The 18555-nt window shown below is 41.4% G+C and overlaps 2 protein-coding genes across 3 annotated transcripts in view; one reads left to right on the top strand and one right to left on the bottom strand.

Annotated features, from left to right (window-relative positions):
* Positions 1 to 599: 599 nt before the first annotated feature.
* LOC112255663 (F-box only protein 5) lies at positions 600 to 5139 on the bottom strand. The gene is made up of 5 exons (XM_024428540.1): positions 4981 to 5139; positions 3452 to 4108; positions 3257 to 3347; positions 1414 to 1611; positions 600 to 1220 (listed from the first exon to the last, which is right to left on the bottom strand). The coding sequence occupies exons 2-5, from the start codon at positions 4081 to 4083 to the stop codon at positions 963 to 965; spliced, it is 1179 nt and encodes a 392-aa protein (XP_024284308.1). The 5' UTR covers positions 4084 to 4108; positions 4981 to 5139; the 3' UTR covers positions 600 to 962.
* A 6537-nt stretch (positions 5140 to 11676) lies between these two features.
* LOC112255674 (equilibrative nucleoside transporter 1) overlaps positions 11677 to 18555 on the top strand; it is a 67424-nt gene continuing 60545 nt past the window's right edge. The window contains exon 1 of one of the 2 annotated variants that reach the window (XM_024428562.2): positions 11677 to 11701. The gene's annotated coding sequence lies outside the window, so the exon portion shown is untranslated. Of the gene's footprint in view, positions 11702 to 16334; positions 16478 to 18555 lie in introns of those variants that run through there. The other variant, XM_024428548.2, reaches the window with a different exon arrangement.

An 18555-nucleotide genomic window follows, 5' to 3' on the forward strand; every position in this document is an offset into this window, starting at 1 on the left:
TGTTATTGGAAAATACCAGTACTATAAGCATGAATCATTAAATCACCATTAAGTGTGCATAAATACTGGCTGTTTTCAGCTATATGTTGTCTTCTAAATTCCTTAATCTTTCCAGATAGTGAGCTAGGAGGTTTTTAGAGCTACACTATGGCACCATCTAATGGCTGAATGGCTTAGTTTCACTAGTTGTTACAGCTTTTGAAGCAAGTGGCAAAAAATGTATGATAGTGATGTCATTTTCCAGGAAGTAGCTTTGTAGTTTTTGAACTTTTGTAGGCTTTTGGGATAGTCTTCAATTGACAAATACATAGCACAATGGTCTTCAGCACAATAACTTAAGTATCTGGCAGAAGTAAACTAATACAAATATATTGTATACATATATATTTTTAAACGGCTGCATTTTCACAAATTAAGATATAATTGTCAAGCCCCTTGAAAAGAAAATCTGGGAACTGACCCTGGAAGTATGATGTAACTTTCATACCCTTATTGGCATTGTAACATGTGTTCTTCTTGATAAATTCTGAAAGAAAGTTGGTGCGTATTACAAGGTTTCTGGTAGTATGTGGCTTTGAAAAATAAAAGATCAGTTCTTAAATCCCAAGAGACATTTATTTAAACAATAAATATTTACATATCTCACATTTAAAATATGTACAAATATACGACAAGGACATTTCATTCAGAAAAATACAAGTCTAGGAAAAATTCCTCTGCATCCAGTGGGATGTTCTTTTTTTGGGCTTGCAGTACGATTGTCGCTTTCTGACAACTGGAATCACTTGATTGCCTCAATACAGTCTACTCTTAATGCAGAGTATTCCAATAGCCGAGATACCTTTGGTCTTCAGCGGAGGCGGTAGTGGGCTAAAAGGGCTATGAATAAAACAAATATTCCATAAAAATTATGTTTGTTTTAAAAGGTGAGCGATTGGGTCTTATCCCAGGCTGCGTTCATCTCACAGGCGCCTGACGTTCCTCTTGCTGCGAGCGCTGCCAATGAGGATGGGGGTGGTTGTGGGGCTGCTAGGCCGCCATGTCAGCCGGGTGCAGCAGGTTGAGGAGCCGTGGAAGGGGCCCTGGCACTGGGTGCAGAAGTCAAAGGCACAACTAAAGCGGGTACAGGTGGCCCTCATTGCGTCTGCATTGTGCTTGGCTGGAGAGCCGCAGCGCTTACAGGGCTTCAGCGACTCGTGCTGCTTCAGCGAACTGGCAGCCTAGAGAACACAACCAAACAATGTATCAGGCTACAGAGTATAACTCACAATATGGATCATAGGTAACATGAACATAATGTCAATTACTTTTTTGGAACTGATTGGAAGGTGACCAACCCAATAAGTACACACACACTGAGCACCATCATGTCCTTTGAACCTTCATATGCAAAGTGAATAGAGGAACCCTCACCTCCTGGTATTCTCTGAAGCGAGATTGGTGGGAGCAGTATGGCGCCTGCGTGCATGCTCTCTGGGAGAGCATCCTCTTGGTAGACTTCTGGATAGGGATTGAAGCTACTCTCTGCATACAGGACATTACAACCCTGGACAGGGTGGTGTCTCTCGTCAAAAAACCCACATTCTCCAGTCCTACGGGGATTCTTGAGTCCTATAACAAAAAAGGACATTGCTATTTAGCATACAACACTCATGCAGTGGATTACCCTATGGTTAGGCAATTAAGATTGAAGTACTGCAAAGGGCCTCTAAATAAATGTAAATATCAAACATATCAGCAAAGTTGGGAGCCCCTGCAAGCTTAAAAAACGAAACTGTCAATGTGAATTGAAAGCATTGATACCTGATATTAGAGGTTGACCGATTAATCGGACTGGCCGATTAATGAGGACCGACTTCAAATTGTCATAACAGTCGGTAATTTGCCTTTTTGGACACCGATTATGGCCGATTACATTGCACTCCACGAGGAGACTGCGTGGCAGGCTGACCACCTGATGCAAGTGCAGCAAGGAGCCACAGTAAGGTGCTAGCTAGCATTAAACGCATCTTATAAAAAACAAACAACCTTATCATAATCACTAGCTAACTACACATGGTTGATGATATTAGTAGTTTATCTAGCTTGTCCTGCGTTGCATATAATTGATGCAGTGCCTGTTAATTTGTCTTTGAATCACAGCCTACTTTGCCAAACAGGTGACTTAACAAGCGCATTCGCGAAAAGAGCACTGTCGTTGCACCAATGTGTACCCAACGATAAACATCAACGTCTTTCTTAAAATCAATACACAAGTATATATTTTTAAACCTGCGTATTTAGTTCATATTGCCTGCTACCATGAATTTCTTTTAACTAGGGAAATTGTGTCACTTCTCTTGCGTTCCGTGCAAGCAGTCAGGGTATATGCAGCAGTTTGGGCCGCTTGGCTCGTTGCGAACTGTGTGAAGACCAGTTCTTTCTAACAAAGACCGTAATTAATTTGCCAGAATTTTACATAATCATGACATAGGTTGTGCAATGTAACAGCAATATTTAGACTTAGGGATGCCACCCGTTAGATAAAATACGGAATGGTTCCGTATTTCACTGAAAGAATAAACGTTTTGTTAAGTCTATGATTTGATAGAGCAGTCTGACTGAGCGGTGGTAGGCAGCAGCAGGCTCGTAAGCATTCATTCAAACAGCAGTTTCCTGCGTTTGCCAGCAGCTCTTCGCTGTGATTCAAGCATTGCACTGTTTATGACTTCAAGCCTATCAACTCCCAAGAGTAGGCTGGCAATACTAAACATCCAATAGTCAAAGGTATATGAAATACAAATGGTAGAGAGAAATAGTCCTATAATAACTACAACCTAAAACTTCTTACCTGGGAACATTGAAGACTCATGTTAATAAAAGGAACCACCAGCTTTCGTATGTTCTGAGCAAGGAACTTAAACCGTAGCTTTTTTTTTTACATGGCACATATTTCACTTTTACTTTCTCCAACACTTTGTTTATTGCATTATTTAAACCAAATTGAACATGTTTCATTATTTATTTGAAACTAAATTGATTTTATTGATATATTATATTAAGTTAGAATAAGTGTTCATTCAGTATTGTTGCAATTGTCATTATTACAAATATATATAAAAAATCTGTTTTTTGGGGTCCTCCAATAATCTGTATTGGCGTTGAAAAATCATAATTGTTCGACCTCTACCTGATATACATGACATCCATTTAAAATGTTAGCACTTACCTGTAGTCTCTGTTATACATGACATCCATTTAAAATGTTAGCACTTACCTGTAGTCTCTGTTCAGCTTGGTCACATTTACGGAGTGCAGACTTGTCTTGACAGATTATTTTTCTCCAGCTCTTGCTCACTTTTCTACAGCTGTGAAGAAAACAAAAACCACCATGAACATATGATGAGTACAAAACCATTTTCACGTTGAAAAACCTCTAAAATCATAAGAGCAGTAAAGGTCAAATGTTTACCTTATCAAGTCAACATCAAGAAGACGCAGGATCCTGGTTAGGATGTGCTTCATGTCCCTCTCCAGCAGAGCTTTTAAAACATCCATACACTCAAGGCCCATGTTCCCACCAATAACCCTTTCAAGGCCAGAGTCCTCTGCTAGCCAGCTAATGACAGTCCAGTCATAGCTCTGGGTCCTCTTGAAGCTATTGGTGAGTTCTTGGCAGATGGCATGTTGAAACTTCAGTATGGGGAGTTGAGAGGCAGAGTGCTTAGCCTTGTGACAATCAGCAACTGGAGTACATGGGGAGAATATCTCCAGTCCTAGAGACTCCCCTTGTTCCTTAACATTATAAAAGTCCTCCATCTGGCTGTTCTGTAAAGACAGGTAACCACTGTCCTCGAGTGCTTCACAGCCTAGGTTCACCTCGTCAAGGATACGGTCATATTGGTTGTTCTCCTTATTGTGAACACCTTGCACATCATCGTTGAGGCAAATGTTGGCAGAGGTGAGACCTGGAGAGAGTTGTTTGACTACTAATTGGATGCATCCCATGAGTGGTGAGGTTGAGAGGCCTGACTCCTTGTATGTGACATGTTTCTCCATGTCGCATGCAAACCGGAGTTCATTGTTGTTGGACTGACACTTCATTTTTCATTGACTTCAAACTGTATCCCTGAGCCAGAAGAGAAGTCATTAGTCAGTTCCATCTCACAATCAAAACGCGCCAAACTGGCTAGCTACAGTACATAAGTTTCAAACCAGTGTATTGCCCCACTCAGTTACTCGATATAGCTAAATTCTAAAACAAAACATTAACGTTAAACCAATTTACCATACACTTAGTTATCAAGAAGTTGCTAACTAGCTGCAATATCTCCATAGTGCGCCTTCCTTTTCCCCCCCAAATTTACTTTGTAGCATAGCTAGGTAGCCAACTAATTTGGCATTACGGTCTTTGATATCACAATAGCTAACTAACTAATGTTACATGCATAGTAATTTAGTACAAAATAAGCATTTAACGTACCATAACGTATTAAATCATTGTAATAGTTATAGTCGTTTCCACCATCACGTTAGCTATATTCATAGGATAGCCAATGTCATTGGTAATGCTAACTAGTCTAATTTTGAGTAGCTAACTTAAGTGGATTTAAAACAAAAATCTGTAACTATAACGACGTCAAAAATATACATGTAGTTAGCCAACTATTGCTAATCGTACAACTGCCTAGTTAAGTTACCTACACAGTTAACTAACGTTAGATAACTACAGTGACATAGCTAGGCCAGGTATGGCTAGCTACCGCTAGTTAGCTAGTTAGTCAAGCAGCTAACTAGCTATGTAGACAAGTTGGCAAGGAGTAGCGTTAGCTAGCTAATATTGTAACAAAACTAGGGTCATCATGGCTAGAAGGATGTGCTTTCTCAAATAAACTTCAAAAGTTGTGCGTAACTAGCCTGAATCAAATGAGTAATAGCTATTAGCCTAGCAAACAACTTAACAACACAGTTGTTGATTGAGGTAAGAAAAATATTGCATACCTTTAAGGTAACTTCACCTATTTCTGGTCTGCCACCGACATTAGCATCTAGACTGGGTTCGGAAACTTTCTTGATGCTTGAATGAGGAAAATATGGAAAACGCGCCAGTTCGCTGCACCTTTGAAATCCGTATCCAAAATGTCACAAACCAATGAGGGAAGTTACCTTTAAACCGGGGAACCAATGGGAGAACAGAAAAGCGCAAACGGAAGTCTGACGTCAGAGCTTAAACCGCATAAGACCCACTACATTTTTTTCGACCATTTCAAACATGTACCAGTTATCTTTCTTTGCAAATACAATAGAAATACACCGAGGTAGAGGTGATTCGTTAAAATATTGGTGCAATGTTTTTTATTTTTTGTTAGAAATACACTATTGGTCAAAGGTTTTAGAACACCTACTCATGCTACATTGTAGAATAACAGTGAAGACATCAAAACAATTAAATAACACATATGGAATCATGAAGTAATCAAAAAAGTATACAGAAGATATCCCTATTTGGTAAAAGACCAAGTCCAAGAATAGCTCAAATTAACAAAGAGAAACGACAGTCCATCATTACTTTAAGACGTGAAGGTCAGTCAATCTGGAAAATTTCAGGAACTTTTAAAGTTTCTTCAAGTGCAGTCGCAAAAACCATCAAACGCTATGATGAAACTGGCTCTCATGAGGACCGCCACAGGAATGGAAGACCCAGAGAAACCTCTCATTCTGCAAATTAACCTCTTCACAACATTACTGAGATAAAACATGTTTTTTTATATACAGTACAGGTCAAATGTTTGGACACACCTACTCATTCAAGGGCCCAGCAGAAGACCCAGAGTTACTTCTGCTGCAGAGGATAAGTTCATTAGAGTTACCAGCCTCAGAAATTGCTGCCCAAGTAAATGCTTCACGGAGTTCAAGTAACAGAGAAGACTGTTTGAGTCAGGCCTTTATGGTCGAATTACTGCAAAATAAAACACTACTAAGGGACACCAATAAGAAGAAGAGACTTGCTTTGGGCGAAGAAACATGGGAGCATTCGTGCAAAACTGAAAGCCCGAACCACCGCATTTAACCAGGGAAAGAAGACTGGGAATATGGAAGAATACGAACAGTGTATTTATTTACTCCGCAAAGCAATCAAGCAGGCTAAATGTCAGTATAGGGACAAAGTTGAGTCCCAGTTCAAAGGCTCAGACACAAGACGTATGTGGCAGGGTCTACAGACAATCACGGATTATAAAGGGAAAACCATCCACGTCGCAGACACCAACGTCTTGCTTCCGAACAGGCTAAACACCTTCTTCGCTCGCTTTGAGGATAATACAGTGCCACCGATGCAACCCGCTATCAAGGTCTGTGGGCTCCCCTTCTCCGTGGTTGATGTAAGTAAGACATTTAAGCGTGTTAACCCTCGCAAGGCTGCCGGACCAGACGGTATCCCTAGCCATGTCCTCAGAGCATGTGCAGACCAGCTGGCTGGTGTGTTCACAGATATATTCAATCTCTCCCTATCCCAGTCTGTTGTCCACACATTCTTCAAGATGGCCACCATTGTCCCTGTACCTAAGAAAGAAAATGTAACTGAACTAAATGACTATCGCCCCGTAGCACTCACCTCCGTCATCATGAAGTGCTTTGAGAGACTAGTCAAGGATCATATCAGCTCCACCTTACCTGCCACCCTACACCCTCTTCAATTTGCTTACTGCCCCACTAGATCCAAAGACGATGCAATCGCCACCACACTGCACACTGCCCTGTCCCATCTGAACAAGAGGCATACAGTAAAAGAATGTTGTTAATTTTTTGTCTTTTTTTGTTGTTGTTATTTTCACCCCTTTTTTCTCCCCAATTTCATGGTATCCAATTGGTAGTAGTTACAATCTTGACTCATCACTGGAACTTCCATACGGACTCGCGAGAGGCGAAGGTCGAGAGCCATGCGTCCTCCGATCCAACCAAGGAAGCCATGTTCACCAATGTGTCGGAGGAAACACCGTGCACCTGGCGACCGTTTCAGCGTGCTCTGCGCCCCGGCCCGCCACAGGAGTTGCTAGTGCATGGCAAAACCCTCCCTAACCCGGACGACTCTGGGCCAATTGTGCGCCGTCCCATGGGCCTTCCAGTTGCGGCCGGCTGCAACAGAGCCTGGACTCAAACCCAGAATCTCTAGTGGCACAGCTAGCACTGCGATGCAGTGCCTTAGACCACTACGCCACACGGGAGGCCCGAATGCTGTTCATTGACTATAGCTCAGCATTCAACACCATAGTACCCTCCAAGCTCATCATCAAGCTCGAGGCCCTGGGCCTGAACCCTGTCCCGTGCAACTAGGTCCTGGACTTCCTGACGGGTTGCCCCCATATGGGGAAGGTAGGAAACAACACCTCCTCTTCGCTGATCCTCAACACTGGGGCTCCACAAGGGTGTGTGCTCAGCCCCCTCCTGAACTCCCTGTTCACCCATGACTGCGTGGACAAGCACGCCTCCAACTCAATCATCAAGTTTGCAGACAACACAACAGTAGTAGGCTTGATTACCAACGATGAGACAGCCTACAGGGAGGAGGTGAGGGCTCTGGGAGTGTGGTCCCAGGAAAATAACTTCTCACTCAATGTCAACAAAACTAAGGAGATGATCGTGGACTTCAGGAAACAGCAGAGGGAGCACCCCCCTATCCACATCGATGGGACCGCAGTGGAGTAGGTGGAAAGCTTCAAGTTCCTTGGCGTACACATCACTGACAAACTGAGATGGTCCACCCACACAGGCAGTGTGGTGAAGAAGGCACAACAGCGCCTCTTCAACCTCAGGAGGCTACATTTTTTAAACTTAAAACCTAAAACCCTCACTAACATTTACAGATGCACAATTGAGAGCATCCTGTCAGGCTGTATCATCACCTGGTACGGCAACTGCACCGCCCACATCCGCAAAGCTCTCCAGAGGGTGGTGCGGTCTGCCCAACGCATTACCGGGGGCAATTTCCCACCCTCCTAGACACCTACAGCACCCGATGCCAAAGGAAGGCCAAAGTGATAATCAAGGTCATCAACCACCCGAGCCACTGCATGTTCCCCCCTCATTATTGAGAATGTCAGTACAGTACAGTTGCATCAAAGCTGGGACCGATAGAATTAAAAACAGCTTCTATCTCAAGACCATCAGATTGCTAAACAGCCATCACTAGCACATCAGGGGCAGCTGCCTATAGACATAGATTTGGAATCACTGGCCACTTTTAGAAATGGATCACTAGCCACTGTAATAATGTTAAGTACCTAGCATTGCTCATCTCATATGTAGTATAAACTGCACTCCACACTATTCTGCAGTATCTTAGTAACTTTTAAATTGTGTTTACATATTGCATCACCCATTTCATATGTATATACTGTATTGTATTCTATCATACACCACTGACTGTTAAACAGCCATCTCCAGCAAATCAGAGGCTGCTGCCTATAGACATATAGTTGAAGTCAGAAGTTTACATACACTTAGGTTGGAGTCATTAAAACTTGTTTTTTCAACCACTCCACAAATTTCTTGTTAACAAACTATCGTTTTGGCAAGTCTGTTAGGACATCTACTTCGTGCATGACACAAGTCATTTTTCCAACAATTGTTTACAGACATATTATTTCACTTTTTATTATTCACTGTATCAATTCCAGTGGGTCAGAATTTTACATATACTGAGCTGACTGTGACTTTAAACAGCTTGGAAAATTCCAGAAAATTATGGATCGGCCATACACGTTCTCTAAGTGCATTTTGACAGCTTGTGTAAAAGCCACACTAAACAATGGTTTGCATTAAAGGCTCAATTCAACATAGGAAAAATATTTATATCATTTGTTGATTTGTTTAGCATTTTATCATGCTAGTTAACGCTGCACAACGACAGCTAATTGAAGTGGTATGACGTTCTGAAGCTTTTTGGATAGTTTGTAGCTGCAGTTGTGTCGAGTATAACGTAAGGTGACCAGATTTCTGAAATTAAAACCGGGGACATTTCCAGTTTAATGTATTTAGTCTAATAGGCACATTGTGATAGACAGAGAAAACAACTATATTACAGAAACACTACAGACAAGACAGAACTGTCCGATCTGAACAGCCATTCAGTGGTCCTGGTAGAATGAGAGCAGAAGAGAACATGAGCAAAACTGAAAAAACAGACAATAGTATATGTGAAATACTTAACATAATAAAGAAATAAGAAGATGATGTGATTGGTATAAGTATATTATTACCAATCTAATCTATATATTTCTCAGAAGAATGTATCTTCTTCAGGATTGCTCTGTCTTTGGCCAGCTTCTCCATGAACTTCTGGCAAGGGAGGTTGAAGTTTGTCTTCACAATAAGCATGGCCTTGATGGTAGGAACAGTGAACCCATTTCTTGCTGCTGTCCATATATCATTCATTTGGGAGAACACTCTCTCGACTGGTAAGCACATGACTTCCAGGTAAGCACATGACAACAGACACTAATCTAGCCAGGTTAGTGTGTGGGATGTCGTTCTCTTTGAAGTGGGTAACCACCATGCTCCATCTCTGACTAAGTGGTGTCTCCACCGTGCTCCATCTCTGACTAAGTGGTGTCTCAGATGTTTTCCATTCTTCAAGCGATCCCCCCCTTTAGGAACTCTTGCAGGCCAGTAACCTTGTCAAACAATGCATCCTCATTGATGGTCACATTGGGGAATTTTTCCTGCAGTGTGCCTGCTGCCTTCTGGATCTCTTCACGCTGAGATTGCCTTTTTAAAAGGAGACCATGTAAATATTTTAGATGATCTGTGTGCTTTCCCCATGCTTGCAAGTAGTTCACAGCCGTAGTGAAGAATGATTGGGATGTTTTGAGAAATCTCTCTTTAGACATTGCTCCATTTCCCTCTAGCTCTCTCAGAAGTCCTCTGACCAAAACTGGAATGAAGTTGTCATCACATCTTGCAGTCAATTTAGCCTCAATGTTTCTCAGAATTGCAGCTGACTCCACAGCACAGCGGTCCTGGCATTCAAGCATCTTGATCATGTCACTGAATATGGTCAAGTTTCCATGGACAAAGGCCAGACAAAGTTCAGTCAGTGGATCTTCGAACATTGCTCACAGGACATTTGTCTTCAGAAAGAAAAAAGGATTTCAATGGCACATACCTTTTCAGCACTCTTTCTAGAGCAGGGAGCATGGACAGCCAGCGAACATTGCTGTGTCCTAAAATGTTATTGTACTCCTGGCCTACAAACTTACAAAGTCTTTCTATTCTGACGGTGAAAATTTCCAAATATCTTTGTGAGCAGGTACTCAACATCAAGGGGGATTATATCCAAAGCTGTTCTGGCTGTGTTATGAATGATGTGGGCAGGACAACCTAAGCCAATAACCTCCCGCTGCAGAGCATTTTTAACTTTGGTATGGACATTGACCCTCCCCAGCCTATTCAGTCCTCCAAAGTTGGTATTTGTGTTGTTGGCAGAGAATGCCATGACTTTGTTTTGCAGTTTAAATTTTTGGATGACCACCAGGACCTCAGCTGCAATCTCCTCTGCTGTTTCTCCTTTCAATTCAACAAAATCATGCAGTTTTGTTTCCACAGATGTGTTGCCACCATATATCTTACAATATCTGACTACTACTGGCAGCAGCGTTACATGTCCATGATTGGACGCATCAATGGACAGGGACACAAATTCAACCTGGTCTAGGTCCTGTGTTACCAAAATAGTTGCCCATGGTGCTAACATGTTACTCACTATGGCTTCACATTTTGTCCTAGCACATGTAAACTTTGGCTCATAAAGCTTTCATGTCAGTTGTGCTGTGCAGTCCATAGATCAGTAACTATGATTGTGTCGCATAGTGTGGTATGCAAAGACACCCTCCTGCACAGCTAAATCATATTCTTCTTGGGAAGGCTCTACCTTCTTGAAGAATGTGGTGACAGAGGGCATACCAACACGGCCAATCAGATAGGCTTTATGCTTTTTCGTCTGTTGATGTTCTGCCACTGCCGTTCTTCCCCCGCTGCCAATTGAAAAAGAGGAATTACAAAGGGTGCAGTTAACCATTCTATCGTCTTGACCTGAGCGTATAAATGGAAATTCTATCATCATGTTGTCATTAAAATGGCATTTCCGTTTCTTGGAAAGAGCCATTGTACCTCCTCTGTCTGCTCTTCTTCACTCTCCTTGTGTCACTCTTCTAACTCTCTTAACTTTTTCTTCTCCTCCTCTTTTCTTCACTCGTCTTCCTGCTCTTTCTTCATTTCCTTCTCTTTACCTTTCCACCTCACTTTTCCACACTATTCTCGCTTCACTCCCTTAATTTTTCCTTCTCCTTCTCCAATCTTTAATAATAAATAGTACATTATTAGAAAAAATACTTTGGTTAACAGATTCCCATTAGCTAGCATAACCTACTTAAAACCTTATAAAGCAGAGCATCTATCTATATAATAAATTGTGACATCATTACCTCATTATCATTATCTCAAACGAGTGTAACTTTGTTTGTTTGTGGTGATGTGGGTTAACTTGACACTTGCTAGCTTCTGGCCGAGTTTTCCACAGCAGTTTTCTCTAAAACTATCGCGAGCAAGTAGTTAGTAGAAGAAGAGTGAATGAAGCTGATATAGCGAGCAGCCCCCTCTGCTGGACGAAACAAGCACAACGCGACTGAGACGTCAACCGGTAGGCTCTGCTGCCCTGTCTTGCCAGGTATAATATTATTTCACTTTGCAGTCTGTTTTTAACGCACAGTTAAAAACGGGGACATTTCCGGGGACTGCTCCAGCCGGGGACAGGCCACCAAAAACGGGGTCTGTCCCCGGAAAACGGGGACGTCTGGTCACCCAACCATAACGACTATTTTCCATTCACATGTATGTCTGGATGTTCACCTATCCGAGCTAGCTAGCTAGCTAGCCATCACCAAAGACAGAGCGTTGTTTTTATTATAATTTTTCATGCTCAAGGGCACTGACATGTTGCTTTTCGCACGCACATGCGTAGTTTGTTTATGTGTAACTCTGTGTTGTTGTTTTTGTCGCACTGCTATGCTTTATCTTGGCCAGGTTGCAGTTGTAAATGAGAACTTGTTCTCAACTGGCCTACCTGGTTAACTAAAGGTTAAAAAAAAAAAGAAGAAAGTAGCAGACTATTTACATTCTCAAAACGTAGATTACCATAAGTAAACAAATACATGTAGCCAAAACAAACATTTATCAGTAGTATTGCATTGTGTTAAAACGTAATCTGTATAAAACTTCAACAAATCAAAACATTAATGTGTCGCTGCACAGGACTGTCTTACTGACCACTTTGCCTGTTGTGTTTACTATTTATGTGTCAAACTCGTTCCATGGAGGGCCGAGTGTCTGCGGGTTTTCACTCCATTGTACCTAATTAATGAATTAAGGTCACTGATTAGTTAGGTACTCCCCTCACCTGGTTGTATAGGTCTTAATTGGACACAAATTGAAAGGTGAAATCAACAACCAGCACACTCGGCCCTCCATGGAAACCCCTGGTTTATAGAAAGAAACCCGGGACCAATCCCCTGTTTGACCAGAAGATGGGAGGAAACATCCATCTAACTTTGCAGTTAATTGAATATGCCTACTTACAGATTGAGTCATGTGTTACTAGTAACAGTTTCATACAGCATACAGTGCCTTTGGAAAGTATTCAGATCCCTTGACTTTTTACACATTTTGGTTACTTTACAGCCTTATTCTAAAATGGATTAAATAAAAAAATATCCTCAGCAATCTAGACACAATACCCCATAATGACAAAGCAAAAACAGTTGTTTATACCTTATTTACACAAGTATTGAGACCCTTTGCTATGTGAGACTCAAATCGAGCTCCGGTGCATCCTGTTTCCATTGATCATCCTTGAGATGATTCTACAACTTGATTGGAGTCTACATGTGGTAAATTGAATTGATTGGACATGATTTGGAAAGGCACACACCTGTCTGTCTATATAATGTTCCACAATTGACATTTCATGTCAGAGCAAACACCCACCAAGCCATGAGGTCAAAGGAATTGTCTGTAGAGCGCTGAGACCGGATTGTGTCGAAGAACAGATCTAGGGAAGGGTACCAAAAAATGTCTGCAGCATTGAAGGTCCCCAAAAACACATTGGCCTCCATCATTCTTAAATGGAAGAAGTTTGGAACCACCAAGGCTCTTCCCAGAGCTATCCGCCCGGCCAAACTGAGCAACCAGGAGATAAGGGCCTTGGTCAGGGAGGTGACCAAGAACCCGATAGTCACTCTGACAGAGCTCTAGAGTTTCTCTGTGGAGATGGGAGAAACTTCCAGATGGACAACCATCTCTGCAGCACTCCACCAATCAGGTCTTTATGGTAGAGTGCCCAGATGGAAGCCACTGCTCAGTAAAAGGCACATGACAGCCCGCTTGGAGTTTGCCGAAAGGCACCAAAAGACTCTCAGACTATGAGTAACAAGATTCTCTTGTCTGATGAAACCAAGATTGAACTCTTTGGTTTTGGCTTTGGTTTAAAATCATATTTCACTGTCTGCCCCCCAGGTTGCTAAAATTCTTCATATAAGACTAGGGTATTCCAGTGGATTAAATAACTTCTGGCTGCAGGGTTTCCATCAGGCTTCCTGGGGTGGGCCACCACACATGTTTCAGAAAAAAAGTTAATCTCCTGCAAAGTTAAATTATGTGCTAATTATTCAAGAGAATTTTAAGGAATGTCTTTATATGGGTCAGGCCAGGGACTGTAATGTCACCATAGATTACCAGGATTTGGGGTCTTTCAGAGGGGAGTTTGGCGCCCACACAACCAGAGCCAAAAACCATCTGGCCATTTGGGTGGTCATGTCACACCCATGTTGTGGTATTTTTAGCCAGAGGTGAGAGAGGGAGACAGAGGAAGTAGACAGCTGCAAAACTTATCTGGAAATAGAAGTACTGTTTCAAAAAAGTATTTAATTGAAACTTCACAACCTCCCATACACAACAGAATGACTTGTTGAATGAGGCAGACATGAGGTCTGGATTATAGAATACATATAAATGTTGTCATTCCTCCCAGTCAGATGTCACCCCCCCCGTAGTCAAGTCTCAAACCTGCACTGGTCAAGTGTCATTCCTCCTCCTCAACCCTCACCCCTGCATTGGTCAGGTATCACCCATTTGAGACATGACTAGGGAGTGGTGTTCTGGGGAGGAAGGTCTGACAATGAGAAATGACCAAGTTCCTCATATGTATTCTTGACTCAATTGACTCATCATCCAATTCTTATGTGAATGAGAAAAAAAAACATTTAAAACTTTTTTCAAAACCATAAAGTTATCAAAGAAATGGCATTTACTTGCAATCCACAATAAAACATTTATTTAAAGAGGATTTCACAAGTGCTTCTACATTCTTGTCATAATGCATAGTAGGGTAAGGTAGTTCAAAAACTTCAGTCCACATAGGCCTACTCAAACAAAACAACTAATGTTGCTTGATGGAGAAGTTCATGTGGTATTTACACATCAGCTCAGTAGCAAGACAAAACTAGTTATCTCCTCTGGAATTCCTTGCCCTTGACTGCATGAGCCTGCATTCATTTATAATGCATAAACAATATCATTAGAGGAGGTCACACCTGCTACCCTAGATGTCACTACTGTTAGGGTTGGCTGAGTGACTGCTATTAAAACAGGACAACGTGACGCTGTCGCAGTTGCTTAGATATTCTTGATGGACTAGCATAGTTGTATAGGAGAGGGAAATAAACAAGGCCCATCAAAATAGCCCCTCAAGTGGATCTTTATGTCAGACTTTTGTGAGTTTCCCCCAGTGTCAGTGTGTTATGTGGCTTCCTATTTGGGAGGTACTGAGTCATGTCAGTAATGGAGAGTGAAATGAACAAGGAGGAAAAAGTAAACAATGAGCCAGTCCATTATGCTACATAAAATGCAGTACCAGTCAAAAGTTTGGACACACCTACTCATTCTAGGGTTTTCTTTATTGTTACTATTTTCTACATGGTAAAATAATGGTGAAGACATCAAAACTATGAAATAACACATATGGAATCATGTAGAAACCAAAAAGTGTTAAACAAATCCAATTAAAGTGTATATTTGAGATCCTTCAAAGCAGCCACCCTTTGCCTTGATGGCAGCTTTGCACACTCTTGGCATTCTCTCAACCAGCTTCACCTGGAATACTTTTCCAACAGTCTTGAAGGAGTTCCGACATATGCTTAGCACTTGTTGGCTGCTTTTCCTTCCCTCTGTGGTCCAACTCAACCCAAACCATCTCAATTTGGTTGAGGTCGGGTGATTGTGGAGGCCAGGTTACCTGATGCAGCACTCCATTAGCCTGTTGTACATACTGCCAAATTCTCTGAAACGATGTTGGAGGCAGCTTTTGGTAGAGAAATTAACATTCAATTATCTGACAACAGCTCTGGTGGACATTCCTGCAGTCAGCATGCCAATTGTATGCTCCCTCAAAACTTGAGACATGGCATTGTGTTGTGTGACAAAACTGCACATTTTAGAGTGGCCTTTTATTGTCCCCCAGCACAAGGTGCACCTGTGTAACGATGATGCTGTTTAATCAACTTCTTGTTATGCCACACCTGTCAGGTGGATGGATTATTTTGGCAAAGGAGAAATGCCCACTAACAGGGATATAAAACAAATGTGTAACATTTCTGGGATATTTTATTTCAGCTCATCAAACATTGGACCAACACTTTACATGTTGCGTTTATATATTTGTTCAGTGTATATATTTATTCCGTGGAATTAGCAATATACCTTTTACATGTAAATGCCCTATTCACTTCTATACATTTTTCGGCCTGGTACCAGATTACGAGTCCCTTGACACTTGTGGGGGTTTTAGAGCAAAACAGAGAACATCATCGTGTTCCTGAGTGGAGAAATTAGTCAAACAAACACAAAAGTGTTGATTTAATGTTTTTTTAATGCCCAGCTCATGTGCCCCTTGATGAGGCCTACAGCAATTGCATATTCTGTCTAATGCTAAATCCGCCAGTGTCCACAGGGACGTTTGCTTCAAACATTGAGTTTGCTCTGGCTTTGTTTTCCCGTTATTAGGATGCTTATCATCAGAATGGATAGTGTGCAATACCACATATGTGTAGGCTAACGTTCCATTGGAAGCCAATAAACTTCAGTACATGTTATTATGATGCAAATTCTTATAGTAGGTAGGCAAAATTATTTAAATCCTGGATTTGTAAAAATCCCTATTTCTGGTGGAATTTGGAACGTCCGGGTCCCCTGCTTATTTGCATGTGCCCGCGCCGCCACCACCATACCGCTTTAGGAATGAATGCAGACTCAGTTTGTAAGTTTTTTTTTGGACAAATGACTCGAGTCGACAACTGGAGCAAATCTGTTGGGTCAAAAGAATAACACCCACCAACTTTATGTGGCGAAAATTGAGCGCGTTTGAATGTTATAACATCCCACCACATTTCATGTAAGTAAATCGTTTTACTCACATAACGAACTCTGAAACTGCACATGCCAAAAGCTCTTAAGAGTCTAATTGGGGAGAGGATATGAGTAGAATCCGAATGAGGTAGCCAAGCGTTTGTCTGAGAAACTTCTAATAATTTGGATGCACAGTTTTTGGGATTAAATTATTTTAACAAACGAATTTACCAAACACAATGCATGTAAACTGCGCGGATTAGCCTAGATCACAAGTAGCAAATGTTTACAGCTAAAATTCTAATGGTAACTACAATGCACTGCGCTACCTCGAAATGACATGCGAATGCACCGTTACCTTAGTAAGCATTAGTAAACCTATAATTTATGATTTCACATTGTGTGTGTGAGAGAGAGAGAGCGAGAGACAGGAATCATGTTTGGTTAGCTGTAGGATATTATATTATTTTAAACAAAACTTTGCATAGAGGCCACACAACCCAATGACACATTCCCATACTGTGTGTGTGTGTGTGTGTGTGTGTGTGTGTGTGTGTGTGTGGGGGGGGGGTCTTTACAGTGGGAGAACGAGAGTTAACAAAATATCCCCTATAGAATACATGACATAGTAACACGACCATATAATCAGTATTATGTCTCTACTGCCATTAATTCCAATTGGACTGGTGTGGATTTCTCCCGGGCCAACATGGCTGCCATTTCCACCCCATTCTGGAACTTTGAGGATTTATGACTTGGCCTCTCTAGTAATTTAATAGGATCTCCATGAGCATGACTGTAGACATTTCCTATTGACTCAAACCTTCTCCATCTTTTATAATGTGCTTCTCTCTGATAAGCATTTTCTCAAAGTAATCTCCAGTGAGATAGCATTCTCAGGTGTATGTTATATCAGCAGTCCTGAGGATCAGGATGCTGCCATTTCAAAATGTTCAGCTGCAACATCCTGAAATAACACGAAGTACCTCACTGCCTTTAATTTAATGTAACTATATTTAATCTAAATTGTAATCTACGTAATCCCCAAAATGAATTATTTATTATGAGAGGACCATAAACAATAGCTAGTAATGCTGCATACTCTAGTTATAAATTGCTGAGGTGTAGTCACTTTTGAGGACACAAGCTCATGTACACAGTACAAATATTATATATTTTATATGATGTCCAGGGCTTTTGGAAAGTATTCAGACCCCCTGACTTTTTCCACATTTTGTTACGTTACAGCCTTATTCTAAAATTGATTAAATAAATACAAATATTCAGCAATCTACACACAATACCCCATAATGACAAAGCGAAAACAGTTTTTGTTGAAACTTTAGCAAATGTATTCAAAATAATACACATAAATTCCTTATTTACATAAGTATTCAGACCCTTTGCTATGAGACTCGAAATTGAGCTCAGGTGCATCCTGTTTCCAGTGATCATCCTTGAGATGTTTCTACAACTTGATTGGAGTCGACCTGTGGTAAATTCAATTGACTGGACATGATTTGGAAAGGCACACACCTGTTTATATAAGGTTGCACAGTTGACAGTGCATGTCAGAGCAAACACCAAGCCATGAGATTGAAGGAATTTTCCATAGAGCTCCGAAACCAGATTGTGTCGAGGCACAGATCTGGGGAATGGTACCAAAATATTTTGGCAGCATTGAAGGTCCTCAAGAACACAATGGCTACAGGTTCACCTTCTAACAGGACAACAACCCTAAGCACACAGCCAAGATAACGCAGGAGTGGCATCGGGACAAGTCTCTGAATGTCCTTGAGTGGACCTGCCAGATCCCAGATGTGAACCCGATCAAACATCTCTGGAGAGACCTGAAGATAGCTGCGCATCAACGCTCCCCATCCAACCTGACAGAGCTTGAGAGGATCTGCAGAGAAGAATAGGAGAAACTCCCCAAATGCAGGTGTGCCAAACTTGTAGCGTCATACCCAAGAAGACCCAAAGCTTGAGGTTGTTTTTCAGATAGAAAATGCACAGACTGCCATTGCTCAGCCTGGTTTTAATGTATGCAGTTTATTACTATCTGATATTTATTGTCTTTGTGGGCTAGATTTTGTGATATTTAGATATTGCAAAATTGTAATC

This window comes from Oncorhynchus tshawytscha, linkage group LG01, assembly GCF_018296145.1.
Source record: "Oncorhynchus tshawytscha isolate Ot180627B linkage group LG01, Otsh_v2.0, whole genome shotgun sequence".
NCBI lineage: Eukaryota > Metazoa > Chordata > Actinopteri > Salmoniformes > Salmonidae > Oncorhynchus > Oncorhynchus tshawytscha.